Genomic DNA, 26,610 nt, shown 5'->3' on the forward strand with positions numbered 1-26,610 from the left:
TTCACACCAAACTTCTGTAGTTGCTTGAAAACTGTTATGTCTCTAAATTTTCTCAGTTCTGATGAAAAGTTGTTAACCTGAAACATTACGTCTGTTTTTCTGTCCCTGAGCTGCTGAGGATTTGCAACTTTTTTTTGTTTTCTTTCCAGATTTCTGATGTCCGCCATATTTTACAATCCTATTTAATAAATCTATTAAAATATCCAAACCAGTCCAGCCATCCTGTCCGAGCTCCGCAGCTGGAAGAGGTAGTCAGTCACTCATTACGATGTTGGAGAAACATGTAGTTATTCGAAATGCTTTAAGAGACTATAGCATTATCAGTTAACTATCTATCCACATGATATACATCCTATATATATATTACATATATATATATATTTCACAGCGTAATATGGTTTTAAATCTTTCAACCAGACAATAAACATTTTCTGATCTATGTATATTAATTACAGTCATTTAATTGCGTTTGTGGCCTAGTATTCTAGGCCCCTCATTACGCACAGTTAGTAGCCTAGTAAAGTTAGGCCTCACAGTACATGCAAAACTAATGGCCTAGTTTGCTAGGCCACATACTGTTTATAATAAATAGCCTAGTCTTTTAGGCCCAACATTACACACAGCTAACTTTTTCACTGATAACAATGCAATTGTCTATAGAAGACTCCGTCGATCCCAGTGTTACACGTAGTCTTTCATCAGGAACTTTCAATTCATTATTCACTGATTTATTTCCATTGTTCATGGCAGTCATTTCCAAATTTCGGTTGTATATTGCTGATGTGGAAGCAATGATTGTGAAGTGATTTCTGGTTCTTCTGACGTTGTACTGGCAACGAATATAGCGGGAAAAAGCTCGGCGGTAAGTTCCGTTAAAGAGTGTGTAAACTAGTGGATTGACACCGGATGAGGTATAACCAATCCAGACAAATACATTTAGCAGTTCTCCAATGATGGCTTCATTGCAGGAATCCTTGCAGATAACAAACATGACATTAGTGATGAAGAAGGGGCACCACATGACAACGAACAAAAAGAAGACAATTCCAAGAACCTTTGAAGCCCTCTGTTCATTGTTGATCGAGTGCATTGTTCCTTTTCGGAAGAGCCGAGATTCCTTATTCAAAGGTGGCTTTGGACTTGCGTCTGGAGTCTCTGATCTTTCTATCACTGTGGCAATTTCCCCTAAGTTGTCCTTTTTAAAGACGTGCAAGCTTGTTCGCTTTTGTTTCTGATCACCTAAAAACACACTGATCTGTTTCTGCAGAGCCTGTACAGTCAGGCAATATGTAAAGACCATTATAATCAGAGGGATAAAGAATGCTACAAATGAACCCACAAGGACAAAGCTTTCATCGTTTATAACACAGCTGTTGTCAATGAAAACCCTGGATTCATCTTGAATGCCGATGACTGGGATTGGCATGGATATGCCTGAAAGAAATAGTTTCAAACAGATTATGAAATTATGCAAAATACTTAAAACAAGCTTACTTAATTAAACTGAGGGCAAAATGGAGAAAGGTCATGCAAGGGGATCCAGAATGTGACAACAAGAAGTTGTTGCCAAGCCTTGTTTTTTCCACCACCCACATTCTAATCACTATTTGCCATTGGTTTCCACTTCAAAATCATCATGGAAATGGCTGGTCTGAATCTCTTCCAGTTCTTTAAAGATTACTAATGGTTATATCCTTGCGTAGAATCATAGATTAGTTACAGCATAGAAAGAGGCTTTTCAGTCCAACATGTCTGTGCCGGCTCTCTGTGAGAACAACTCAACCACTCGCGCATCCCTGCCTTTTCCATATAAATATTCTCCCTTCAGATAATTATCCAGTTCTATTTTGAAAGCCACGAGGAATACACAACACCTGAAGTGCCATTCTGGTGAAGCTAAAACACAATAGATGCACGCAACAGCCACAGCTGCAACATGCCTCAGATAGAGATAGCCGATCTCACAATCAACCGACCCAATCAAAGATTGGCAGCCCTGCAACATTCTGTTATGAATGGGTAACAAACAATAAATCAGAGAATGAGGCACCATAGACATCCCTGACTTCAAAGATGGGGGTAAGCCATACATCTGACTTTCCTCTTGTTCTTCACTTTTCCGCTATAATGCTGATGCCCGTTGCGTATTTTGACAAGTAATCTGTGGTATTGGACTCCTTGACATGAGTTAAGTGCTGGAATACTGGTTGTTTGCTGCTTCTGGCAAACTGTTAACATAAACATTCCTCAAGAAGTAAGTGGGAGGCCTGGGGTAAGGTCTTTATTTTTTAGGGCCCCCCGGCACCCACAATGGCTATAAAGCCACAGCCAACCATCCAGTGGAGGGATTGCCTCTCTAAGTTGATAGCCTGGCAGTGTGGCCTTTTCAAGCTCTTCGGAAGATGCTTTCATCAGGAGGAGCCCTCTCATCTACCTGCATTGGCAGCTCCCACCTCAGGGAGTGGGACTGCTGACGTATGATTGTATGACTGTTGGCCCTGCACCCTTGAGAGTCTACCTTCCACTGTTATTTGGATGGGAGTTAGACCCAGCCACTGATTGACTGGAGGGTCATGCTTCATGTTGAATGTCAGGACTTTTATGAATCTAAGCTTTCAGTCAAGCATGCATAATGAGGACAGGAGCTATAAGGGGAATTGGAAGTGGATGGGGGAGGTGGGGGTGGCATGAACTGGCATTGGTCTTGAATTGGTATGCAAGCTATTGGGACCATGGAGGTGAATGCAGGGTACTAATTGGCACGGAGTGTATAAGAGGCCATGGCTTCTGCCCTTGCAGAAAATATAAAAAATTGACTAAAAGTTTCTATCGATACATGAAGAGAAAAAGACTGGTGAGACAAATCCATTACAGTTAGAATCAGGTGAATTCACATTGGGCATAAAGAGATGGCAGACCAATTGAACAAATACTTTGAATTTGCCTTCAATAAGGAAGACACAAATAACCTTCCAGGAATACTAGGGGACAGAAGGCCTAACATAAAGGAGGGACTGAAGGAAATCCTTATTAGTCAGGAAATTGTATTAGGAAAATTGCTGGGATTAAAACCTGATAAGTCCCCAGGGCCTGATGCTCTGTACTCCAGAGTACTTAAGCCAATGGCCCTTGAAATAGTGGACACAGTGATGATCCTTTTGTAGCATATTATAGAGTCTGGAAGAGTTCCAACGGATTGGAAGGTAGCTAATGTAACCCTACTTTTTAAAAAAGGAGGGAGAGAGAAAATGGGGACTCATAGACTTGTTAGCCTGACATCAGTGATGGGGAAAATCCTGGAATCAATTATTAAGGATGTAATAACTGAGCATTTGGAAAGTAATGACAGAATCGGTCCAAGGTTGCCTGAATTCACTAATGGGAAATCGTGCTTGACAAATCATCTAGAATTTTTTGAGGATGGGACCAGTAGTGTGGTCAAGGGGTGAAACAATGGATGTTGTGTATCTGGACTTCCAAAAGGCTTTTGACAAGGCCCCATACAAGAGATTAGTGAGCAAAATAAAAATGCATAGTACTGGGGGTAATGTGTTGACATGAATAGAGAACTTATTGGCAGACAGGAAGCAGAAAGTGGGAATAAATGGGTTCTTTTCAGGGTGATAGGCAGTGACTATTGGGGTACCGCTGGGTTCAGTGCTGGGACTCCAGCTATTCTCAATATACATTAATGATTTGGACAAAGGAATCAAATGCACTATCTCTAAATTTGTAGATGGCACTAAGCTGGTGGTGTTGTGTGCTGTGAGGAGGATGCTAAGGGGCTGCAGGGTGACTTGGGCAGCTGACTGAGTGGGCAAATACTTGGCAAATGCAATGTAATGTGGATAAATGTGAGGTTATCCACTTTGGCAGCAAAACCAAGAAGGAAGATTATTTTTTTGAATAGTGGCAGATTAGGAAAAAGAGAAGTGCAGTGTGACCTGGGTGTCAAGGTGGGACAGTCGCTGAAGATTGGCATGCAGGTACAAGAGGCAATGAGCAAAGCTAATGGCATACTGGCCTTCATAGCAAGAGGATTTAAGTACAGGAGTAGAGATGACTTGCTGCAGTTATACAAGGCCTTGGTGAGGCCACACCCTGAATATTGTGTGCAGTTTGGTCTCCTAGTCTGAGGAAGGGTGTTCTTGCAATTGAGGGAGTCCAGCGAAGGTTCACCAGACTGATTCTCGGAATGGCAGGACTGCCATTCTTAAAAGACTGGATTGACTGGGCTTGTGCTGACTGGAATTTAGAAGAATGAGAAGGGATCTCTTGGAACATATAAAATCCTGATTGGACTAGATAGGCTGGATATGGGAAGAATGTCCCCAGTGTTGGGGAAGTCCAGAACTAAGGACTTCCAGAACGGAGATGAGGAAGAACTTCTTCACTCAGACAACCTGTGGAGCTCTCTACCATAGGAAGCAGTTCATTAGATATGTTCAGGAGGGAGCTGGACGTAGCCCTTGCGGCTAAAGGGATTAAGGGGTATGAAGAGAAAGTGGATGTGGGATACTGAAAGTGCATGATCATATTGACTAGTGGTGCAGGCTCAAAGGGTCGAATGGCCTACTCCTACACCGATTTTCTTTGCTTCTGTCTACACTCTCTGGACACCTCTTGGGTCAATATCCATCTCTCCTGGAACACCCGATTTGAATCCTTCCAAATTAAGTTTCTTCCCATGCTATTGGACTGAAACAGTCTCATCCAAAGACAAAAAGATATTCTGCCTGACTCAGATCAAAACATCCTTACCTTTCTTGATCTTTTTTGCAGCTTGCAATGTAGTCAATCACAACATCAGATCCTCCAGCATCTCTCTGCCTCTGTCTACCTGGTGGGCCTGTGACTTAACTCTTAGCCACCGAATCATTCAAATATTTCCAGCAACATTTGCTCTTCCCACCCCTTACAGCACCATTTCTGGACTTCATTCAGCCTTGATTCCCTCCTCTTCCTCATCTATTTACCACTGCTTGGAAATGCCTTTACAAAGATAGGGGGTCATCTTCCATCAGTCTGCTGATGATAGCCAGTTCACCTCTCCATCACCTCTCTGAAATGTTCTTCCAGCAAACATTGGAAAGACTAACTCCATCATTTTCTGCCATATCAAAAGAGATACATCAACACAAATTATTGGATTGGAAGTATACAGGGTTGCTAATTTCCAGGTTATTTTCTATTACAGTTGAACAAAAACAAAACAAAATGCTTTATATGGCAGCAGTGATATTCAAAAGATTAGGCTGATTAGCTGGCAACGTTCATAGCAAATACATAAAAGCAGTATTCGGGATTGTACCGCACAGTTTTCTGAAACTCTATTTAATGAAATGTGAAGGAATGGATTGATGCTACTAACATCATGAATTCAAACATGCGTAATGTTCTACATGATATGGGCTTAGAAGCAAATGTAATGCTTACCTATTGAAATGGTCCAGACGGCAGTTAGTTTTATAATAGCTTTGGTTCGTGAGTTGAAGCGACTGTGCTCGATAGGATTGCGTATTCCCACGTAACGATCCAGTGATATTGCACAGAGATGCATGATGGACGCAGTGGAAAAGAGAACATCCAAGTAAATCCAGATGGGACACAACTTTTCTGAGAAAGGCCAGGTATTGTCTGAAACACAAACTTCTTAGATTAAAAGTGGAATTTTATATTAATGCATTTAAGTGTGGGAGATCAACAATCCCTTGATTTTTCTCTCCAGACCACCTTGGTCTTCCACTCTTTAAACAACATGTGGTTTGGGGCAGTGCAAATGATATCTTCTCAGCGAAGTAACTTACTGCTCTACTTGTCTTGTTCTGATTGTCCCCAGTGATCTTAAGAGTCCTTCAGTGATGATAAGAAGTTTCACAACACCAGGTTAAAGTCCAACAGGTTTATTTGGTAGCACAAACTTTCAGGGTGCTGCCCCTGATGAAGGGGCAATGCTGTAAAAGCTAATGATACCAAATAAACCTATTGGACTTTAACCTGGTGTTGTGAGGCTTCTTAATGTGCCTACCCCAGTCCAACTCCAGCATCTTACTTCATGCTGAAATCTGTGACATTATTTTCCATTTCATTTTATTGAGCTGTAGTTGTGAGAGCAGTTGTTAGAAAACACAAAGATAAGCACAAAATCTGGAGATGTAACAGTCTGCTATGCAGTGCTAGTCCTCACTGTATGCTGACTTGCATCAAGAAATCATAACAGAACATCTATTCTGCCCATTTAAAAGAGCACTGCTATTGACTTTACTGTAATGCTTGGCTCAAAGTTTTCATCTCATGAATGCCTGATTAATATTACATATTCTCCTGCCCACTTCAGCTGAAAACTGTTTTGCCCAGTAAGTTGTTGCAAGCATGTGCTGATGACGACATAGCATGGTCAACAAGAATGCCAAGAAACTTGGTGAACAATAGCACCAACAGCGCACCTCCTTTTGTAATCATAGAAATCCTTACGTGCAGATGGAGGCCATTAGGGCCATCGAGTCTGCGCTGACTACAATCCCACCCAGACCCTTACCCCATAACCTCGTGTATTTACACTGCTAATCCCTCCGACATAAAGGAGCAATTAAACGAGGCCAATCCATCTAACCTGCACATCCTTGGGGTGTGGGAAGAGACTGGAGCACCTGAAGTAAACACACGCAGACACAGGCAGAACATTCCACACAGGCTGTGACCCGAGGCCAGAATTGAACCCAGGACCCTGGCATTGTGAGGCAGCAGTGCTAACCACTGTGCCACCATGGATTAAAATCATAAGATCCTAAAATACAGACCATTTGGTTGATTCACGTTGAGCTGATTGTGCCCTTTATTCAGTTTTCTTATGGGTCCCTTGACTCCCTTGTAGATCAAAAATCTGTCTAAATCAATCTTGAATGCAGTCAATGACTTTGTTGCTCCCTGGTGAAGAGAATTCTAAAGTTTCAAGATGCTCCTCCTCATATCTCATAAGGAGAATCCTTATTTTTAAGCTGTGACTTCTAGTCTCAGGATCCCTGTGAGAGGAAGGATTCGCTCAGCGTCTAACCTGTCAAGCTCCCTCAAAACACTGCATGGTTCAGTAAGGTCACTCATTTTTCTAAACTGTATGAAAGAAACCCAACCTGCTCAACCGTTCCTCATAAGACAAGAAATAAACAGAGGGAGGAGTGAGAAGGAGGGTGTATTATTATGGGTGGGGTCGATGTCAAATCAGTGACAGAAAGCAAAATAAAGAAATAAAAAGGATGTTTGAATTATGAGAAAGGGGAAAACAGTACAAAACGAAATTTAAAAATGTAAAATTTCACACTTTGAAAATCTCCTGCAGGAAAGAGACTCCACACCTTCAATTTGGGAGGCACGATAGCACAGTGGTTAGCACTGCTGCTTCACAGCTCCAGGGTCCTGGGTTCGATTCTCGGCTCAGGTCGCTGTCAGTGTGGAGTTTGCACATTCTCCTCGTGTCTGCGTGGGTTTCCTCCGGGTGCTCCGGTTTCCTCCCACAGTCCAAAGATGTGGAGGTTAGGTTGATTGGCCATGCTAAGAAATTGCCCCTTAGTGTCCAGGGATGTGTAGGTTAGAGGGATTAGTGGGTTTAGTATGTAGAGATATGGGGGTAGGGCCTGGGTGGAATTGTGTTCAGTGTAGACTTGATGGGCCGAAGGGCCTCTTCCTGCACTGTAGGGTTCTATGATTCTAATTATTCTCTTTCTGAACCAAAGAGATTGATTGGCAATCATTAACTATGTAAAGGTACTCCCATTGTTAATTACTGAACATAACTATTCGTGGCATGCGTAATTAATGTGCAAATAGAGCAACCTTATAAATCTCACAAGATAGATCAGAGTATCTATTTTCCTAAGCTATCTTGCCACAATTTACTAGCTAATTTACATAATTTAGACAATGAACATCATTTACACGGCATTATTTTTTCAATAAATTCTTGCTCCTAACTTCTTGCTGTTTCACTCTCAGCATCATGAACCTGAATACATATGATCCCTTTGGAATGTTATACCTTGGAGTTTCTGATCTGGTCCCTAACAATACGAACATAGGACCTACGAACAGGAGTGATCATTATTGATGTGCCATATTGTCTTAACTCCATTTGCTGTTTGCACCCCCCCCAAACCTTAACTCAATTCTTTATCAAAAATCTGTCCAATTCTGCCTGGAATAAATTCAGAGAATTTGCTGTGTTCTGGAAAAGAGAATTTCATATACTAACAGTACAGTGGCACAGTGGGAGCGTGCTGGGTCCAGCCCATAACCCAGAGGTCGATAGATCGAAACCATTCACTGCTATTTATGTTTGGGGTGGCACGGTGGTTAGCACTGCTGCCTCGCAGTGCCAGGGACTTAGGTTCAATTCCAGTCTCAGGTCACTGTCTGTGTGGAGTTTGTACATTGTCCTCATGCCTGTGTGGGTTTCCTCTTGGTGCTCCGGTTTCCTCCCACAGTCCAAAGATGTGCAGTTTAGGTTAATTGACCATGCTAAACTGCCCCTTAGTGTCAGGGGAAAAGCGTGAGGTTATGGGAATCGGGCCAGTGAGGGATTGTTGTCGGTGCAGACACGATGGGCCAAATGGCCTCTTTTTGCACTGCAGGGATTCTATGATTCTAATACCCTTTGAGAGAAAAACAAATTATTCTCATTTCAGTCTTATTTTTAACCTGTATTCCCTCGTTCTTGTCTCCCCCACAAGTGGAAACATCCACCTTGCATCCATCCTATCAAGTTTCCTCCAAATTAATTTGTTTCACCTCTCATTCTTCTAAACTTCAACGGATATCGGCTGAAACTCTTCAACATCTTTCTTCATAAGGTAAGTTCATTACCCCATGATTGAGATAAATGGAACTCTTTTTGAACTCCTAATGCAATTCTATCTTTTTTTTAAATAATCAGGCTAAAACTGTACACTATTACAGGAGTGGAAAATAGATTACTATAATATAGTTTATGCAGAGGACAACTTAGTATCCACATGAAAAGTGTAACCCAAAACTCAGAGTAAAATCCTACATCAATTGCCTGAGGAAAGAATGTATGAAGAAAGATCAGTCCATGAGGATGAGATTACAATACTTCATTGCAGTATTGTTTTGGATCACAAATGAAGTTTATGAAGACAGTGAAGAAAAAATAATTCTAGAATTGACTGTTCCATGTGGTGGTCATACAACAAAAGGAAGTGTGGCAGGAAAGAGAAGATTAAGCAATTTATCCACATTATGTGAAATATAGTAATATTGTTTTTATCCCTTATAATGGTGGGATTTACAGGAACAGTTTAATTCCCTTTTCAGAGCATAGAAAAGCAAAGAATAAATCCACTCAGCCGATCAATCTTCTCACTTGTGTTTCCTTGGTCATAGATTTTATCCTTCCTGTGTATTCTATTAGGAGACACTCCTGCTGAAATAGTCCCTCACCCCTAAACCCTAATTCCAGCTTCAACTCATTTCACTATCTCCAGAATGTTTTGACTGCTGTCCAAAAATGACTGCTCACCTCCATCGCATCTAAACTTAGTTCCTCTGAGACATTTATTTAGTGGCTTCATGAGATTGCAGTCGACCGCTCATGGGTTGCCACCCTGGTTTATGCCAGCATTCTGGTCATTGCTATGCTTGGAAAGGCCTTTTTCTTGGTGGCTGATGCCCTGCCCATTTCAGATTTCCCCATATATTAGTTGAGACCTATGGCATAAATCCCAATAATGATTTTAAAGGATCCTTGTGCATTCATTGTGCATGTTCTGTCCCAACTTTACTCTGTGGTTCAGCTAGGGTGGTTTCTAGAAAGGGTTAAATTTTACAATTCTTTTTATGGGGCCAGGTGCTTGCAGGTATGAACGTATGATTACTGTCATTACTCCGGCCTTAATTTCTATCTAATTGATTACTTCCCACCGCTGACCTCCAGACCATTTGTAATCCCACCAGCCTAGAGCCAGCGAGCAGCAGCATGGAACTCACAGTTCAATGGCAACACAGTGATAACATTGGGCTTTCAAATGGGCAGACCTACCATTGGCAGGATTGGGAATACCCCTGGCAGACCTATTCAGCTGGTTACCCTAATTAAAATCCACCCTATAAAATATGACATATGGTTTTGCTGATGGTGTATCAGACAATATGTAGACGCAGGACCTGGGTTCAATTCCTGGCTTGGATCACTGTCTGTTGGAGTTTGTACAGTCTCCCCCTGTCTGTATGCGTTTCCTCCGGTTGCTCCAGTTTTCTCCCACAGTCTGAAAGGCATGCTGGTTAGGTGCATTGACCCGAACAGGCAGCAAAATGTGGCGACCAGGGTATTTTCACGGTAACTTCATTGCAGTGTTAATGTAAGCCTTACTTGTGACTAATAATTAAACTTAAAAAAAATGATGGCAGAGTTATAATAGAGGATAAGTGAGGCAGTTAGAAGAAGTGCATTCAGATGCAAGATTTTAATTATAGTACATAGCACATACATACAAATGTATTAGGAGCAAGAGTAGGCCAATCGACTCTTCACCCTGCTACATGGTGGCTGGTCTGATTGTAACCTCTACCCCACATCCCTGTCTACGCCGATAATCTTTCACCCCTTGTCAATCAATAATCTATCTAGCTGAAATTTATTCAATAACTCTGCTTCCACCGCCTTTTGAGGAAGGACGTTCCAAAGACTCATGAGCCTCTGAGAGAAAAAAATTCTCCTAATCTCTGTCTTAAATGCCTATCTCCCTACTTTTAAATAGTGACTCCCTTGCATAGAGACCGGCTGAACACATTGGGTCATGTGTTGTCACAGGACAATACGTGTTAGAAGATGGGAAATAATTTGACCAGTGCTGAAGGAGGGGAAGAGTCAAACATGTGTCACAAGGTGATGTTAGAGCAATGTAGAAGATAAAATGAGAGTGGTGTAGGCAACAGAAAGTTTGGTGTGTTTAAAGGTTAGGAGTCAAAGGTTGGAGGTGATGGTTGAGAGGGAAGAGGGAAGGGGAAAAGGTCAAGGGACAAATTCAGAGACTATGTTAAATCAAATCATGGCCCCTCCAGAAAATAGTTTTTTCAAAATAACACTAATGAAGCTGTTGTTCTAGTGTGACATACCAATCATAGAAAGCTCCTATTGTAGCACCGTCTTTGAGAAAAGTAGTTTTCCCAGGTACAATAATGGATTTCAATAAGCCTTGGCTTCACATGAAGTTTTCAATAAATTATGCAACCCTATGTACTGAATTTAGGATAGAAAAGTATAAACACAACTAAAAATGAGAGATACAAAATTTAGTTTGATCATGAGGAACTACTAGCCAGGATGATCTTATTTTTGGTTTGGTTTGATTTGATTTATTATTGTCACATGTATTAACATTCAGTGAAAAGTATTGTTTCTTGTGCGCTATACAGACAAAACATACCATTCAGAGAGAAGGAAACAAGAGACTGAAGAATATAGTATTACAGTTATAGCTAGGCTGTAGAGAAAGATCAACTTAATGCAAGGTAGGTCCATTCAGAAGTCTGACAACAGCGGGGAAGGAGCTGTTCTTGCATCGGCTAGTATGTGACCTCAGACTTTTGTATCTTTTTCCTGAAGGAAGAAGGTGGAAGAGAGTATGTCCGGGGTGCGTAGGGTCCTTAATTATGCTGGCTGCTTTGCTGAGGCAGTGGAAAGTGTAGACAGAGTCAATGATTGGGATTTAAGATTATTTAAGGCCTCATGACTCTTAAAGTTTGGGTGCCAAAGGTTTATTGAAGAAAAACACAACATTATTAAGAAATTTGCCATTGTAAAAGCAAAGCAAAGGTATTCTCACATTGTTTCAAGTAGAACCATAGAATCTCCACAGTGCAGAAGGAGGCCATTCAACCCATCGAGCCTGCACTGAGAACAATCCCACCCAGCCTTATCCCCATCACACCACGTATTTCCCCTGCTAGTCCAACTGGCAGTAAGGGGCAATTTAGCATGGCCAATCAACGTAATCAGCGCATCTTTGGACAGTGGGAGGATCCGGAGCACCTGGAGAAAACCCATGCGGACACGGGAAGAACGTGCAAACTCCACACAGACAGTCACCCGAGGCTGGAATTGAACATGTCCTATTCATCATAGTTGCTGCATTCAACCTCTTTCTGGAAAACAGCAATGGTCAACTTTTGAACTTGTAATTTCTGCATAGCCAAAGTCCAAAATTTATCAAATGTAAAATCTACATTTGTTTGGTGGCAGATTGAGTTAAACCTTGAGTACAATGTATGCAGTTTCTTTATATGCAGCCAGTATAGAAGCAAGGCACTTGACTTACATTAGTGATAACATAACGTCACTGAGCATGGAACTAGTTAGGAAGTGTTCAGCTCCAGGACATGGAGATTGCAATGCATCCTGCAGTCATTTGAGATTGATAAAATGTGCTATCTGTTATATGTTCACAGTTCAAATGGAGGCAGTGGAACAGTTGAAAGACAAATGGTTATACTTACATTTCTGTGCCCATTGGCATATATTCTGGATGGACTATTTAAAGTAAAAGGTAAAAACACATTAAATTTAGTTTTATCGCATTTAAATTGTGCTCTTGATTGTCTCCTGCTGCTTCCTGGTGGTCTATTCAGTAATGGAAAGATAATTTGTCAATCTGAAGTTTGATCGCAAAAAATAAATACTTTTTTTCCATGCTACCAGCAGCACTCCTATTGACAAAAGCAATCTTAGGCTGCCTGTAATCCTTCCTGGATACAATTATAATGTGGGAAAAGGCTAAGACTAGGTTAATCTTCAGAACACTGTAACCTGGTGACTTTTCATTTAAAATGACATAAACTAGACTGAAGTGGTTGTAATGAGTAACATGAATTGATATATGACCTTATTAAGAAAGAAGTTTGGAAAATTCTCAGTCATTTCAGTCAGGTCAGAAAATATAGTCATGAAATTAAATTAGATTTGGAATAAAGACATTACCATAAGCTTGCCTTGTTTTATTTTACACACTTGTTTGTTTATCATAAGAGCTCTTGAATTAAAGCACTGAGTCCAGTCATTCTTGAATTGTAGTTGATCTATCAGCACGAATCTTAGAGTCAACAGTTCTGATTAGATAAAAACATAAGAACATAAGAACTAGGACCAGGAGTAGGCCATCTGGCCCCCCGAGCCTGCTCCACCATTTAATAAGATCATGGCTGATCTTTTTGTGGACTTGGCTCCACTTACCTGCCCAGTCAATATAGCCCTTAATTCCTTTACTGTTCAAAAATATATCTATCCTTGCCTTAAAAACATTCAATGAGGTAGCCTCAACTGCTTCACTGGGCAGAGAATTCCACAGATTCACAACCCTTTGTGTGAAGAAGTTCCTCCTCAACTCAGTCCTCAGGATGTCACAGAATCATAGAATACTGCAGTGCAGGAGAGACCCTTTGGCCCATTGAGACTGCACCGAAGCATGCAAGTCCCTGGCCTGCCCACCTAATCCCATTTGTCAGAACTTGACCTATAGCCTTGAATGTTATGGTACGCCAAGTACTTTTTAAAGGATGTGAGACATCCCGCCTCCACCACCCTCCCAGGCAGTGCATTCCAGATGGCCACCACCCTCTGGATAAAAAGATTTTTCCTCAAATTTCCCTTAAACCTCCCACCCCTCACTTTTAACTTGTGTCCCCTTGTGTCCCCTTCAACTAAGAGAAACACCTGCTCCCTATCCACCCTATCTATGTCCCTCAGTATTCTCTGCCCCAAGCCTATCCAACCTCTCTTTTTAACTTAAATGTTCATCCAGGCAATATCTTGATGTCCTCTGCACCTTCTCCAGTGCGTTCATGTCCTTCCTATAATGTGGTGACCAGAACTGCGCACAGTACTCCAGCTGTGGCCTCACCAAAGTACTATGCAACTATCTCATGACCTCCCTGCTTTTGTAATCTGCACCCAATTGATAAAGGCCATATACCTTTTTCACCCACTCTATTAACCTGCCTTTCTACCTTCAGAGAACTAAGGACAAATACGCCAAGGCCCCTTTGCTCTTCCGCATGTCTTAGTGTCAGACCTTTCATAGTTAACTTCCTTGTCTTCTGGGAGATTTGAGTGGCACGGTGGCACCATGGTTAGCACTGCTGCCTCACAGTGCAAGGGACCCGGGTTCAATTCCAGCCTTGGTGAATGTCTGGAGTTTGCACGTTCTCCCCATGTCTTTGTGGGTTTCCTCCAGTTTCCTCCCACAGTCCAAAGATGTGTAGGTTAGGTTGTTTGGCCATGCTAAATTGTCCCTTTAGTGTCAGGAGGTTTAGCAGGGTAAATACGTGGGGTCACAGGGATTTTTGGGTGGGATTGTTGTCACCGCAGATGCAATGGTCCTAATGGCCTCCTTCTGCAGTGTAAGGATTCTCTGATTTAAAAGATTTTGTCACACTGCCCACCATCTCCTATTCCTGTTATTGGTCATCTGACTTGCTCATTCTTGGGCCATGTAGCCTTCCTAAGCCGATTGGAAAGTGAATGGACTCTTTTGTTTGAGTGAATAATTTCTGACAGTCAGTCAAACTGGCTTTTTTGCCACATTTCCAATATTTTCACAACTAATGTTGATTTTCAAAACAAAAAGAAAATCACAGATATTTTTTAAACAATCCAGCGATTTTTCTTTTTGGCCGGGGTCCAGGAGATTAATCTTCAATTCCTAGAGGCTTCAGGCCAGTGCTGGTGGTTTGGCAACTTAAAGTTTATTTGTTAGTGTTACAAGTAGGCTTACATTAACACTGCAATGAAATTACTGTGAAAATCCCCTAGTTGCCACACTCCGGCATCTGATCGGGTACACAAAGGGAGAATTTAGCATGGCCAATGCGCCTAACTTGCACGTTTTTCAGACTGTGGGAGGAAACCAGAGCACCAGGAGGAAACAAACACAGACAACTTGCAGACTCTGCACAGACAGTGATCCAAGCTGGGTCCCTGGCGCTGTGAGGCTGAAGTGCTAACTGCTGTGCCACCTTGCTGCTTAAACAGCCCAAACAGCAGTTTGAAAGAATCAATTCTCTGAAACAGTGTTCAGGGCCTGAATGTGAGACAGTGTGCGCTAATTTCAACGCTATTTGTCTTTCCAACTTCACGAGGAAGCAGGAGGTGTATGAAGGCTAGGTATCTTTCAAAACTGATGGAGCAGGCAAGGGATATATTCGTGAGCAGAAACATCAATCTGCTACCTATCCAGTCAGTGGGCACACCATATATTTCGAAACTCAAGTTCCACTTAATGCCTGAACCACAACATCAAATTATGAGAAAGGAACTGATTTGTAGGAAGGGTTAACAACTAAAGCAATTTTACGTGCTGCATCTATTAAGGAAGGAATGTAGATGAATGATGAAGAAAGTGACACCCCTTTTGGTTGACCTGGGAAAAGAATGCAGACATGATAAGTATTAGTCCTTGCAGTTTTTTTTCAGAGAGGGGTTTTGTTTATTAATTTCACCTTCTCATGATTTATTTTATAACTGTCTTTAAATGAATGATCCTATCGATAGCAATAATCACACATTCTGCACTCTTTAATCTTCAGAGAAACAGCAGCTTAGCTGAGAGCCTGTGGCCCTAGGATAAAGAAAACAATACAGTCAAGGCAGAATGTCTGGTTCCTCCCAGACTTGGGGGTGATTCTCCCATCCAGGTGTGCTTTTTTTTTAGTGTAGCGAGCCAAGAGATTTTTTGCATCGACTGATTTGTAGGATTTGCACATGCGTTCCGGTCCCAATAGCATCTCCCAACACAAGTTTTTAGGTGCCAACAGAACCACGCTGAAAATTAGCGTAATGGACATTTGCAAGCATTTACATACCTTAGCAGCTCATTAGTGGGTTCGTGACAACAACCTTTGCCCTCCCTAACGTCTCCCACCTCTCTGGCATGATGTTACTCTGGCGCAGTTTACAACTGCTAACTCAAAGTCGGGATTTGATTTGATTTGATTTATTATTGTCACATGTATTAACATACAGTGAAAAGTATTGTTTCTCGTGCGCTATACAGACAAAACATAGTGTTCATAGAGCAGGAAATGAGAGAGTGCAGAATGTAATGTTACAGTCATAGCTAGGGTGAGGAGAAAGTTGTGGGAACTCTGTGGGAGTTGGCATAGCAGCATTGAACAGGAGTAAGGGGATAAGTTTGATGGAGCTGCAGCCCCTGGAGTGCTGGGGAGGTTGGAGGCAAAGCCTGGAGATTGGCTACTTGCAGTGGGGAGCTTCCTGGAGATCTGGCCCTGGCCCTGTGAGGTAGAGTGGGGCCCTTAATGGACTGCTGGCCAGGCTGCTCTCTGCAGTCACTGGGCTGTTCCTCTAGTGTTGGGCCCTTAACGGAGTGCTGGCCAGGCTGCTCTGTGCTGTTCCATTGTCCTGGGTGTGGGCTGTGGTGAGGGACTGGACTGAGTGCTGGGGTTTTAGGGAGGAGGAAAGGACACCACGTGCTACTTGAGGGTTAATCAGTTCAAGCAGCTGGTGCTCCAAGCGGGGCGCTCAGGTTAACACAGACACTCAAACTGTATGTATTCAGCAGTGAATGGGAACACACCTTGTGATAATTAGGCGTCTGTCCTTGCCGCGTGTCCAAGCACATGCTTGGAAAGGAATGCACTCATGGCAATGGATCAAGGGATCGCAATGGTCACGCCCTCACATCGACCTGCATACCCTCCCTGCCAGCTGTGTTCATGATGCCAATGACAACCTAATCAGGTGATGCCTGGCGCCACCGATTGTGTTGTGTGACCAGCATCACCAAGTGGGAATACTGCTCCCAGTGAGGGATGGGGGAGGGAGGGGGAGTGATGCTGGGATAGATGCAAGCAATGACATGAATCTATCAATCTCTCTCTCTCTCTCTCTAACCCCCACTGTGCAGAATGGATTTGGGACTGATTGATTTCAAACTGGCCAGCATGGTGGCAGCTGAGGAGGAGGCAGCTCAGGAGGTGGAGGGGGTGGGGAGGCCACTGCATGAGCAGCCAGTGGGAGGCCCACATGAAGGAGGGGAGGAGGCTGCTGCTGGAGGCCAGGGAGATGGGAGAGCAGTTTCCCGAAAGGGGTGACCAGAGAGGATGCCGAGGCAAAGGCGGTACTGGACCAGGCATTCATTCAAGGGGCAGTCGGAGATTATGTGCTACTGTCTGCTCCGATTAGGCAAGGACACGGTCCAGCACTTGTGTGAGGTGCTGGCACACTTGGCATCTGAGGGGAGGGACAGCCACCCCTGCCAGTTGAAGTTAAGGTGATGGTGGCCTTTAACTTCTACACAACAGGGTCAGTTCAGGCACCAATTGGTGACCTCTGTGGGATCCCACAGGCCTCAGTACACCGATGTGTTCACCAGGTCACAGATGCTTTGTGCATCCGGGCAGATCAATAGATACATTTTGATGTTGGCCAGGCTCAGCTATAGGCTTCGCTGTCATTGCCGTGATGCCCCGTGTTCACAGGGCAGTGGACAGGACGCCCATCGCCCTGTGGTGCCCATGAGGTGAGGGGCAACCATTCATCAACTGCAAGAGGTTCCACGCCCTGAGAATGCAGATTGCCTGTGACCATTGGATGAACATGGCAACTTTCTTTGTGCTGAGGCGGTCGAACATCCTTGGACTCTTTGAAGACTAGCCCAGGTTGCCGGATGGCTCGTATGGCACAAGGGCTATCCACTGAGGTCATGGCTGATGATGCCAGTGCGGAGGCCTGAGACCGAGGCGGAGACCCACTACAACGAAGCCCACGCTGCCACGTGGTCCGTATGAGAGCGTTGCACAGACCTGATCGAGGTGCTGGTTCCACTGCCTGAGCCACTCTGGAATGCCCTGCAATACGACCCTGTGTGTGTGTTTCAGGCATTGTCATTGAGTGCTGCATCCTGCACAACACTGTGCAGCAGCGGGGAGACCAGCTGGAGCAGGAGGAGGAGTGGCAACAGGCCGAAGTGGATGCCCTATCATGTGAGGATTCAGAGAACGGATTCAGGTGCCCGGCAGGGTAGGGCAGTGAGGGAGGCCTTGATAACAGCCCACTTCACATAACTGCGCATCACAGTGTCCAGCTGTGATGCACACCCTGTGCCTGTGATGCCCTTAGCGGCCGTCCCCTGGGTAGCCAGGACCTGAAGGGCCCCGGTGACTTACAGATGACACTGTTTCTGTGCCAACCTGTTCGTGCAGCCAGCCCTGAGATGCCCCAATGTGGGGAAGGGGGGAATTGGAAGGTCTCGTATCATCCTGGGTGGAAGCTCCTTGCATGGGCTCTAACCCTTCATCTTCCCTTGAGGTGCCTAGAGGCCCCAGGGACACTCCATAGGACACCAGTGCAGCTGGACTGAGCTTCACAAGCCTCAGCATCACCTGGCTCTGCCAGTCCTGCAGGCCCAAAAGCGTCTGCCCCATGGTCTGCGATCACTCAGTCCTGGCCCTCTGAGACTGGGCCAACCCCTGGAGCCCCTCTGCTACAGCATTCTGCGAGCGAGCCAGGCCCTGGAGCCCCCCAGCAGTAGCCCTCTGAGCCTGGGCTAAGTTGTCGAGGCTCACAGCCACGGCTTGCTGTGTCTCCTGAAAGCAAGCGAGGGATCCGGCCATGGCCAGCAGTGTTTCTCACGTGCCCCCGACACCGTAGCCCTGGCCTGCTGTGTCTCCAGGATGGCCTGCGCCCCGTCTCCCATGAGGTCAGATCCCAGAGACAGATTTTCCACTGTGGACGCCACCCTGACAGTATTGGCCTAGTTTGCACGCTGCGTCGGCACCACCTCCTGTTGGACTCCTCAAAACGGCCTTGCAGTCGCAGCCTGGATGCTGACAGCCCTTCCACAGCTCCCCAGGTTTACTGATGCATCTCCATCACGAGCGAACTCTGAGACCTGGCATCTGGCTTGGGGCCAGCTGAATCCTTACCTCCTGCGGGCTTCCGTGTGCCCGAGCCCTCGGATGTGCTCACCGCCCAATGTCCATCAGTGTCGATGATGTGCTCACCAATAAGTGACCCAGAAGCCTCAGCACTAAAATGACCCACTGGATTAATAGTCTCTGTGCTGGTGGGTTGCGTGGTTGATGCCAGTGCTGAACACTCCTGCTGTCTTAGAGGAGTCTTCAAGGCCTCCCTCCAAGGTGTCGTCGAGATGTCCTGGGGAGTTTCTTCATTAGCAGCGGAAGGGAGGGGTGGGCAGGGGGTGCTGACGCCCGAGGGGCCTGGAGCATCAGGGTCCAGCACTATAATAAAGAGCTCACATTAGGGAAAGGGCGGGAAAGCAGCCTGTGCAGCATTGCACTTACTTCAAAGAAGACTTAAGAAGAGGGTTAAGTTGATGCTTCCTTGCACGCTGGACGCTGACCTGACTCTCAGTCACCATTCTAGGCATTGATTCTCCCTCTGTCAATTCCAGGGCACGCTGCTCGCAGACCATCAGGTGCTGCAGATCAGGTGGCACCACCACCAGTCTGTGCCCTCCCTCACTGGTTGCGTGCATTTTTTTTCCTGCGGGGACATAACCTTACTGCCTGAAGAAGATCGTTCAGTTTCTTCTGACCCTGTTCCCCGGACCCAAGTGTCAAGGTCCTGGCATTAACTGCAGCTGCCACCTCCCTCCTCAATGCATTTGTGGCGCGGGCCTTGGGCGATGGCCCTGAGTGGAGAACAGCAGCTGATGCCTCTCCACCACTGTGTCCATAAGGAGGGTCTGGTCAGCCTGGCAGAACCTCAGGACCGGTTTCTTTCCAGCCACCTTCCTAGTGTGACTAGCTGTGTGCCCATTATTGCAGCTTATATACAACTCTGGCCTGTTAGGGGAATCCAGGCGCAGTCAGTTAATAAAAATTCCTTGTGAGAAGTGTAAAGGGAACCTAGTTTCAATAGTGAGCCATTGCCCAGGGTGCTGATTGGCTTTCATTCAACAAGGTACTGTGTCCAGTGGATACAATACTCAAGGCTCTCAAACAGCAAGGGGGGATGTTCGGAGGCAGGGGGTGTGCATGGCAGCTCAGCACTATTTCTGTGCAAAGCAGCAGTGAGGCCAGTATGTGTGAATTGGAGGGGAGGGGAATGGAGAGGCAGCGATGTCCTTGGGAGATGGGAGGGATAAGAGGCCAGCAATGTCCACAGAAGAGAGTGTGAGAGGGCAGCCATGTCCATAGAGGAGAGTGTGAGAGGGCAGTGACGTCCATGGGGGAGGGTGTGAGAGGGCAGTGGTGTCCATGGGGGAGGGTGTGAGAGGGCAGTGATGTCCATGGGGGAGGGTGTGAGAGGGCAGTGATGTCCATGGGGGAGGGTGTGAGAGGGCAGTGATGTCCATGGGGGAGGGTGTGAGAGGGCAGTGATGTCCATGGGGGAGGGTGTGAGAGGGCAGTGGGGTCCATGGGGGAGGGTGTGAGAGGGCAGTGATGTCCATGGGGGAGGGTGTGAGAGGGCAGTGGTGTCCATGGGGGAGGGTGTGAGAGGGCAGTGATGTCCATGGGGGAGGGTGTGAGAGGGCAGTGATGTCCATGGGGGAGGGTGTGAGAGGGCAGTGATGTCCATGGGGGAGGGTGTGAGAGGGCCGTGATGTCCATGGTGGGGGTGGGTGAGAGACTAGCAATGTCCATGGGGACTTGCCGGGTTGGGGGGGCGAGGAGGTGGTCGAGAGGCGCGTGTGGTGGAGGGTGGAGGTGAGAGGCTAGTGATGAGGCCAACCAGCAATGTATGTGGCGCGAGGATGGGGGCCAGCAATGTCCATGGAGTGGGTGGTGGTGGTGATGAGGGCCAGTGGCGAGGCCAGCAATGTCTGTGCTCTTTTTAGTGATCTCTCGGAGATGTGTGCACGCGCGGAGTCCTACTCATTGCGCTGGTTTCAGCCTCTTCAGAGGGAATAGGCACTATACCCTGGTTTTTAATGCTAATCACACAACTGACCTCTGCCACGCACAGAGTGGGAGATCCATTTCAGGAAACAGGCTGGAAAAAAACCATTGAGATTTACTCTAGTTTTCACGTGAATTTGACACTTAGATTTTTTGGAGAGAATTCTAACATTGGTAATACAGCTTGTCAGATGAAGGTCATTGCTATTTTACTATAATACTGTATGAATATTACAATAAAGTTCCCTTTGTAGAACTTGTAAAGAATTTATTGGTCCTCCTCACTTATAAGTGCATGACTTGTATTATTGTGGAATCTGCATATTAAAACAAAGCCTATCCTCAGCAGAAACAGAGGTAGTTGAAGTGTTTCATTCAAGGTCTTGAACTAAACTAGGATTAAACATTAAAGCGTAACATTTCACATTATAATCTCTTGCAATTTGCGAGTTGTTTTGCCACAAGTTTTTTTGGCTATTCCAATGAGAAAATAATTCAAGTCATTATTAACAATGATCATCAATTGTCGACTTCCATCCACTTTCTGTAAACCACATAAGACGCATCATTCAGTGTCTTCTCCAGCTTGTCCCCGGTTCCCAAAAGATGTCACATTAACTGTGCAGCAATTTGTATTCCCTTTATTGTGGCATTTTATAAATACAAGCTTTCCTTCTCTGTTCTCAGAGGCAATGTACGTGGTGAGTTGATTTGAATGTGGGACTGTTCAGGTCAGCTAAACCCTGTGGTGTCTTTATCTGCTGTAATCCCTGCAAGTACTGAATAAACTTTGCCAAGTGTATCAATCAATTGCTGCTTCAAGGCTGCGGATACAAAAATAGAACCATGGAACACCATAGAAACTTACTGCACAGAAGAACAGAATTGGCCCTCTAACACTTTGAAACAGCAGTTGCCTCAGATCCTTGTTTTGTGCCTGTAAATCTCTAGGATCCCTCAACCTCAAGAAGCTGTATAAAATGTTGCAGATCCCAACATGTTCAGAGTGAAAACAATTTTGCTCGCCTTCCCTTCTCTGGATGTTGTGCCAACGATTTTAAATCTATCTCCTCTGGTTGGCTTAGCCAGGAGAGCGAATAGTTTTTACTCAAGCAAAACCCTAATCATTTTGGAAGGACCTGATCTTACCATCATGTTGCGCCCGTTTTCAGGCGCGAAAACTTAGTAAAGTCAGGTATGAGGCAAGTAGCGCAATCCATGCCCACCTCCGCACCCCCTTTATCAAAGTCCAAAATGACCTCGCTCGGGACCGTGCCCGAAACGGGCGTGACAACCATTTAAATGAATTTGCATGCATTAAACTGACTTAATAGGCTGCACGCCCAACTTTATTGGCGCTTCCCCCTTTACCACCGCATTCGCCAATCCAGATTTGGCGCGAAAAAGACGTGTTCTACAATGCGGGCGCTCCAGCTAGTGAGGAGGTAAATGCCGAGCATCTAAGGGCTCTCTGCTTGAGATTAGTAGGAGGAAGAAGGATACGATGGTGCCCTGCTTGAGATCGGTGGAGATGGGGGGAAGGTGGGTCGACAGCTCTCTGCTTGAAATTGGATCAGTGGGGTTGGGGGGGGAGGGTCCATTGCCAGCTGTGCTGAGGTGGTACAGTCTGCAATCTGGACTTTTAGGCCTTGGGTTACTTGAGGTCTCCACTGACAGTCAACAACCTTTCAGTATCATTTTGTGGGCAGGGATAGCACTGTATGGGAGCATTAGGAATGAAAAAGGAAAATGGAAGACAAGAACTACATGAAGGCACACGTTCTCCTCCAAGCCGCTCACCATCCTGACTTGGAAATATATTGCCGTAATTTCGCAGTCGCTGAGTCAAAATCCTGAATTTCCCTCTTTAAACAGCACTGTGGGTCAACCCACTGAACATCGACTGTAACACTTGAAGAAGGCAGCTCACCAGCAGCTTCTCAAGGGCGAGTACAGATGGGCAATAAATGCTGGCCAGCCAGCCGTACCCATGTCCCACGATTGAATAAAAGAAAACAGGCACTACTAAATCATTGTGGGCAGCTTCCTTGTAATGTTTTAGTTGTTTGCACATTACCCAGCTGCATCTGGGTTGTGCCCCAGCATCATAGTAATATAGTCGAAGGAGATTTGATGTTGTCTCGCACCCGCTCTCTTGTTTGATGTGATGAGATATACATGCAGTGCCACAATGCTATGCCTCTTTATTTTTGATAATACGATTTTTCCACTGTCAAAGGACTGAAAATTTTGTAATTGGAAATGAGACAGAACAAACTACTTAAAAATGCAAGGTCATTTTCCAAAGTGAAGGCAAATAACAAACAAATAACCCTCATGATATAACAAACAAATAACCCTCATGATATGGACAATGAGAGAGTCATTTCCTATAATCCACATACCCATCAAAACTGTTGCTGTCTAACGGAGAGACTTTAAAAGTACAAAGTATGGGATATTGAAACAATGGCACAGACAGGCCCACCCATAACCTCTTGAAAATACATAATGGGTGAAGTATTTGAAGCACAAGCTGCAGAAGAGATTTCAAGGAAGTTCATAGAAGAGGAAACAGGCAGAAAGCTGGGATCTTTCACCCTCTCTTTTTTGGAACAAATGTATTTCCTATCTCAGAAGTCAACTTTAATAGAAATCTACCAGCAAACTGAAATCTTATAATAATTGGAATTTCTTCACATCTATCATATCCACAAAACTAACTAATCAGTTACAAAAATCTATGCCTCAAGGACAATGAAAACACTTAACTGAATATTCTTTAAACTTTTCATTGGATTCAAACTTCTTTATCCCTGACATGTGTGCATGTGTGCATATATGTGTGTGAGTGCGTTATGTGTGTGTGTGTGTGTGTGTGTGTGTATGTGTGTGTGTGTGTGTGTGTGTGTGTGCATGTATGACTGCATCAGGGTTAAATGCTTGGTATCATTTTTTTTCTTTTGGGAGTAACGACTAATAAATTTGCTCATTCTTTAACTCAAAAAAAAATCTTGTTTGATTGGCTTCTTATTACTCACTGAAAAAATAACTAAATACATTTGCATTCCAAAAAGGATCATCCTTGTGAAAAAGAAGCTTAAACTTAAAGGGGAATTTCACAGTAACTTCATTGCAGTGTTAATGTAATCCATACTTGTGACTAATAAATAAACTTTAAAAAAAATCTTTGTTGTGACTAACCATGGAGGTCAAATAGAGGGGAACCAGCTAACATGGTCATAACAGCATGCAGATGGCAAAGTAAACCATCACACAATGAAGGCATCATGACTGCAGCCAGTATACTGAGCATTGAGCTGCATGATATGCTGTGTACGGTCATACATGATCGGACAACGAGGGAATGTAATCCTTTTTGGTTGTGGTACATCTCAGAATTTACATGCAATAGTTGAAAAGTGATGAGCATGCAATTAATGTCACTCTGGACCAATGGGAAAACCTCATGAAGCTGTGTGCTTGCCCTGCCTGTTCCTCTCTGGCAAGATAGAATGAAATAGATTTGGTTGTCTTGGAATGCAGAGTCTCGCTGCCATCCTTATGCTGCAGTGAAATGGGATTTGTGTAAATAGATCCAACTCCAGCCTCGGGGAGGCACAGTGGTACAATGGGTAGCACTGCTGCCTCACAGCGCCAGGGACATGAGTTTGATTCTCAGCTTGGATCACTGTGTGGAGTTGTCACATTCTCCCCGTGTCTGTGTGGGTTTCCTTCGGGTGCCCCAGTTTCCTTCCACAGTTGAAGGATGAAGGTTGAAGGTTAGGTGAATTGACCTAAAGAGGCACCGGAGTGTGGCTAGTAGGGGAACTTCACAGTAACTTCATTGTAGTGTTGACTTAAGCCTCACTCATGACTAATAAATAAATTTTGGAAGAGGCCTGACACATCCAAGTTCATGGCCACATTAAAGGGGGTGATTTATTCCATCGGGTGGATATGGCTTCCTCCTTCCTTTGTCAGCAACTTACCCTCTGTGCCACTTCTACTCTTTCTCTCTGCTGCAGGAAGTAGTTTGTGGCAAGAGGGATCCATACAACCGCACCTAGGTTTGAGAGCAAGTGCAGTGTGCAGAATCCTCAGAGCCAGAATAAAGTCCCTCAGTCCATGCCACATCATTCCCTGTGAACTTTGACATCCTGAAGGAAATCTGAAAACTATAAAACACTCCTAGAATTCCAGTGAAAACTAGTGGAAGTTAGTCAACTAGCATTTGAAGAGATAGTATAATTCAGGGTTGAGCTCCAAAGTGGCAATATTGGCATTTGATTAGTGTTATATATTGATTAATGTTATAGTCTGCCTACTCTGTATGCCTCCTGGGAAACCAGTAATGTTGTCACAAAATGTCTGCCCAGCACAGTTCACACTAGAAGTGTGAGTGTGCGCTGCAGATGTAGCACTTGTACATCACTTGTAGCGCCACTAAAAACAGGTGTAATTGAGCCAAATCTTGCGATGTTTAAATCTAATTAAATGACCACACTTTAAGTATTTCCTAAATAATTTTAAAACTTATGCTTTTATTATTTTAATTAGGACATCCACAATCTTTAAATGTATTAGATTCCAATTAAGCCTAGTCTTAAATGCACGTGTAACCCTATTGCTGTTCTTGTTATGTCCAACTGAGCACTAAGGAGATTCACAATATGATAAATTGTGCTCCTTTGCTTAATACTGGAATCTGATTGATTCCATTGTCACTGAAAGAGAAAGTTAATTATCTTACACGTCTCAGGCCATTTACAATTCCAACTGGGTTGATTGCTACATTTAATTGAAATCTGTGAACAATTTTGGGAGAGGTTTTTCCAGCCAGGTTGTCAGCAACATTGATGAAACCCAAACAGAACTTACCGTAGAGAATAGTAATTAGGGAGACCGGCATAACTAAAATTCCCACCAGCATATCAGCAACAGCCAGCGACATTAGGAAGTAGTTGGTGGCATTTTGTAGCTTTTTCTCCAGTGAAACCGCCAAGATCACTAATATATTGCCCCCAATAGTCAACACGACGATGATGAGAATCAGCAAGGCTGGCCAGTTCTTTTTTGAGATGGTTGTGCGCGAGATGTCCTCTGGGCCTGAGGCATTAAATATTTCCCCTGCGGTCAAACTCTGGTTCAGGGTGTAAGAGCTGTTGATGTATCTGGCCATCAGAACACTGTGAATGCTGAAATGCCAAGAGACACGGAACTGTAGCAATGATGACAGGTTGTGAAGTACTTCTTTAAATGAGATCTGAAATGCCTTGCCCTTTACTTTTGTGAAAAGTCTCAGTTAAAGGGAAGACTACGTCTGTGAGTTTGGACACATAAGAAGATAAACCATCCATTTTTCTGTGAGCATTCAATTGAGAAGTCAAGTATTTTAAGCCTTCAAACATTTTTCTTGTCAAATGAGCAGAATGGCTGATACTGAAATGCGGGCAACAGTGGCTCTCTCCAAGTTCACAGCTGGGTGACTGAATCTAAAGTGCAATATTTTCTTACTTCACAACTCTAGCAATAACAGGCACAATATCATCTTGAATGTTGCCAAGCTCCTTAAGAGGTTCATGTTGTCATCCCCTTTCCTCACTTTTTTCTTTTCTTCTTTGTTGTATATTTTACATCTCCCAGTCTCTTTCCTGCTTTTTTTTCAAAAGCTGAGAAGTTTCAAGTGGGTTTTCATAGACTGCTTTTTTCATTATAATCAAC

At 44.3% G+C, this 26,610-nt stretch overlaps 1 protein-coding gene across 1 annotated transcript; it reads right to left on the reverse strand.

Moving 5' to 3' along the window:
• Positions 1-513: 513 nt before the first annotated feature.
• Positions 514-26,162, reverse strand: LOC145342693 (5-hydroxytryptamine receptor 2A-like). Its single transcript, XM_080188251.1, has 3 exons — positions 25,768-26,162; positions 5,437-5,637; positions 514-1,434 (listed from the first exon to the last, which is right to left on the reverse strand). The coding sequence occupies exons 1-3, from the start codon at positions 26,066-26,068 to the stop codon at positions 614-616; spliced, it is 1,323 nt and encodes a 440-aa protein (XP_080044377.1). The 5' UTR covers positions 26,069-26,162; the 3' UTR covers positions 514-613.
• Positions 26,163-26,610: the final 448 nt, after the last annotated feature.

Source organism: Carcharhinus amblyrhynchos, chromosome 4 (assembly GCF_965287045.1).
Source record: "Carcharhinus amblyrhynchos chromosome 4, sCarAmb.v2.hapA, whole genome shotgun sequence".
Lineage (NCBI taxonomy): Eukaryota > Metazoa > Chordata > Chondrichthyes > Carcharhiniformes > Carcharhinidae > Carcharhinus > Carcharhinus amblyrhynchos.

Coding starts and splice junctions, on each gene's coding strand:
- LOC145342693 (XM_080188251.1), bottom strand. CDS start 26,068: ATGGCCAGATACATCAACAGCTCTTACACCCTGAACCAGAGTTTGACC. Junction 5,638..25,767: donor CCTAATTACTATTCTCTACG/GTAAGTTCTGTT, acceptor TTTGTGTTTCAG/ACAATACCTGGCCTTTCTCA. Junction 1,435..5,436: donor CGTCTGGACCATTTCAATAG/GTAAGCATTACA, acceptor TATTTCTTTCAG/GCATATCCATGCCAATCCCA.